At 30.6% G+C, this 3521-nt stretch overlaps 1 protein-coding gene across 1 annotated transcript; it reads left to right on the forward strand.

Annotated features, from left to right (window-relative positions):
• Nucleotides 1-683: 683 nt before the first annotated feature.
• Nucleotides 684-3007, forward strand: LOC133191817 (fatty acid-binding protein, heart-like). Its single transcript, XM_061327548.1, has 4 exons — nt 684-817; nt 1116-1291; nt 2057-2170; nt 2491-3007. The coding sequence occupies exons 1-4, from the start codon at nt 730-732 to the stop codon at nt 2542-2544; spliced, it is 432 nt and encodes a 143-aa protein (XP_061183532.1). The 5' UTR covers nt 684-729; the 3' UTR covers nt 2545-3007.
• Nucleotides 3008-3521: the final 514 nt, after the last annotated feature.

A 3521-nucleotide genomic window follows, 5' to 3' on the forward strand; every position in this document is an offset into this window, starting at 1 on the left:
AATTGATCATGGACAAAATTTTACCCAATTTATATTTTTTTCTGTAACATTCTTGGAGAAAATTAATATGAATACATTTTGAGACTTCATGAAATGTAGGTCTTTCTTTAATCATGTCTCGGGAAATCATTTAAATATATGTAATTTTATTGCTTTCATTTTGTTTCTTCTAAGAATGAAGATGGGATATTTTATAAAGTTTAAATATTTTGTATTTCTGATGTTTAATTAATTTAATATCAGTTGATATGTATAACTTCATAAACTAATTTTAAGTTAATGAAAATTTGGATTAATTTCTAATCGACAAGGAACTACCAGTGAATCTCAGGGTACAGTACTCAATGCCTTGTTTGTTGTTGTGTTATAATTTAAACTAATGTACATTGAACACATTGAAACCTCTTATCTTTCAAGTCATGAAAACAGATGTAGTGAAATAAATTATATTCTTATCCACAAACTGCTCCTTTCTCCGAACAGCAGATTTCATTATTTTCCATTACACACAAAGAGAGATTTTAAATGAGTCACTGGGATTACGTAGAATAGGCTGACGCCAACTGTATGACGAGTCTTATGGCGAGATTCCTATATTTTACACTTGAGCGAACATTTACACATAAATCGTAACAGTGCACTATTTATTTCACTGTCTCAACGATCTATTTCCTAGCGGCAGTGACTTGAATCAAGGGCAGAGAACTAGAGTTCTCTTCATTTGACGTGATGGACGTGACGGAGATAGAGGAAACAATCGCCGGTGTCTGGTCATTTCACAGGGATGAGAACCTAGATGGATACCTGAAAGAATGCGGTAAGGAAAATATATTTCCTAAAACAAATTTTACTGTAATCATTTTACTTTTAATCTTATTTTCTATTGTTTCATATATCTAAGAATTTATAAGTTATGAAATCTAAAAGTTCTTAGATGTTTTTGAAGAGAGAAAAAGAGAGAGATAGAAAAAGGGAATTAGATAACCCGTTCTTGTGTAAATCTAAAAAACAATAAATGCGGCATTTTTTAAAAATTTATTTTAGATATTGCCATTTGTTTACATTTACTTCACTTAGATCTTGCCCTTACATTTATTTTATTCTATTATGATCAGGTGTGAATTTCATCTTACGCAAGCTTGCCCAGGCGGCCTGTCTGTGTATTACAATGGTGATATCTGTAGAGGATGGACAGTTACGGATACAAAATAAAGGCCCCAAAAACACAGACCACAAGGCTCACCTGGGAACAGAGATCCATATCACAGACTTAATGCATAATCCCATGAAGGTACAACGTTTTCTTTTTTTCTTTTTCAGGCGGTTGAACAACCTTTTCTAATTATTTGGTGCAATCATTTTTAAGACAGCAACTACATGTTAATATATTTGGAGCAATCGTACCAGAAGTGAATATGAGTGTAATTCTAAGAAAGACATGAAATTCCTGTAAATTATATTAGTTATTGTATATTCCAATCTTTAAGTATGAGTGTGCTCTATTTGCCGTTTCCTCAAACATATTTATATTTTCATACATTAATGACGATCTCTATCAATCGATTTTTTGTAATTTAATAAAACATCTCACATTGAATAAAGATTTGCATGATTTTAAATTCTGTGCACTCAGTAAATTCTATTATGAATTCTATAAAGCTAAGCTAATGTAATAATTCAACACATCAACCTAAATAAGATTTTATTAAAGTATTTAATTGTCCATGATTACACGTTTATAGGTGGACTATGAATAATAGCACTGTTGTTAGTTTTTATTTGATATAGACCTTGCGTAACGGTTAAAACCATCATAATTGTTTACTTGTTAAAATAAAAAAAAATGGGATGCCCGTGATTCATAGCAATATAATAATATCAGGTCTGCAAGCAAACATATTTCTTGATAATTAAATTTCTGAAGCTCCTTCGTCTCTAAAACTCTTGTGGTGTGTTGCTCGTTTAAATCCCTCTGTACTGGGCGAACTTTGCTTTGACAGGTCCCTATATAATTAAGTGAACGTTAAGCTGATATGTGTGTATTGTTAATTCACAGGAGGTACATACGTGGTCTAATAATCAGCTGATCACGATATCGAGACCAACAGAGGGGTCTAAAGCACTTCCTACAAAGGTCATACGGGAACTTGTTGATGAGCATTTAGTCATGGTAAATAAATATGTCAATTTAAATTATTTACCTTTACTAAATTTTATGAAAGTTATATATCGCCATACTGAATACTGACTGTCATTTCTAAATTAACGAGGACATGTATAATGATTTTTGCATATGATTATATTAAAGTTTATGATCATAAATATTTATTACTTGATAATAGTAAATACTTATCTGGATACTTAGTAATGATTAATATGATTAAAAAAAACATGTTTTAAATACACATATCCTAAATTAAATTTTCAATTTGTATCAATTTCTAAAAATTTCTAAAAATTTTATTGATATCTTTTGATATTGTTTTTTAGACTCTATTGGTTAACGATGTTGTCTGTAAAATGATTTATAAACGGAAATGTTAATCAGTCATTGGAGAAATTTACATAAAAGAAGAATCGGATATCAAAGATGTGCACATGAAATCAGTGAGTACTGTCCAGCTGCCATATGTGATTGTCAAGCTATGGAACGTATAAAATTGTATACAACAAAGTCTGGATACTTGATTTCTGTTGTGGTGGATGTAACAGAATTGAATGATGTGAATGTTAGTGATGAAATATCCCATGTGGCGGATCCAAGTACGTGTAGCAGGGTAAATGGAACGTGCAACAATTTTTGTGTCCCACGTTATATGTACAACAAAAATGGTGCTGTATTTGTGATAATTTAAGAGATATTGTTACATATTTGAGAAAAAATGCTCTGTAATAAATGTCAGATAAAGATTGAGAACGGAATAACAATCTCAATAGAGAATTCCTGCAAAAATATGCCTTCAAAACCTTCATTTCGTAATGATCATTTTGTCTGTTTGTTTAGTACTATTCTCTGCTAAATGTTCCAGACAATAAAAATTGGTTGATATCTTCGTGTTATTCCGAAGTAAGATTTCATTAAACAAATTATGCTTTGGGTGATTGACGTCAAAATTACAGAAATGGGTTTACTAAATATAGACATAAAAATGTTTCAAAGACAATACTAACATATGTATACAAGAAAAAGATATTCTTTTGTTTACATTGGTTTAAATAGAAATGACCTAACACCAATGGTTTAAAGTGGCGAAAAATAGATGCATCATTTAAAAAAGAATAAAGCAATCCCGTTCCGGTTAGGTTACATATTTAACACTACTGTGTAGAGCGTTTATCTACCTTAGTCTTTATTGTGCCCCATTGTCAATGATCTCTATTTGATGCATTTAAACTTTGTTGTAATTATTATTTATAGAACTGAAAATTTTCAGTCATATACATTGGTGTCCAAAATCTGGTCTTCATATCCCATGGAAGGAATTCAATATTACATTTATCTCTAGAGTAAGTAAAATGAT

This window comes from Saccostrea echinata, unplaced genomic scaffold, assembly GCF_033153115.1.
Source record: "Saccostrea echinata isolate AGI-Se365-2 ecotype Australia unplaced genomic scaffold, CSIRO_AGI_Sech_v1 ptg000024l, whole genome shotgun sequence".
Lineage (NCBI taxonomy): Eukaryota > Metazoa > Mollusca > Bivalvia > Ostreida > Ostreidae > Saccostrea > Saccostrea echinata.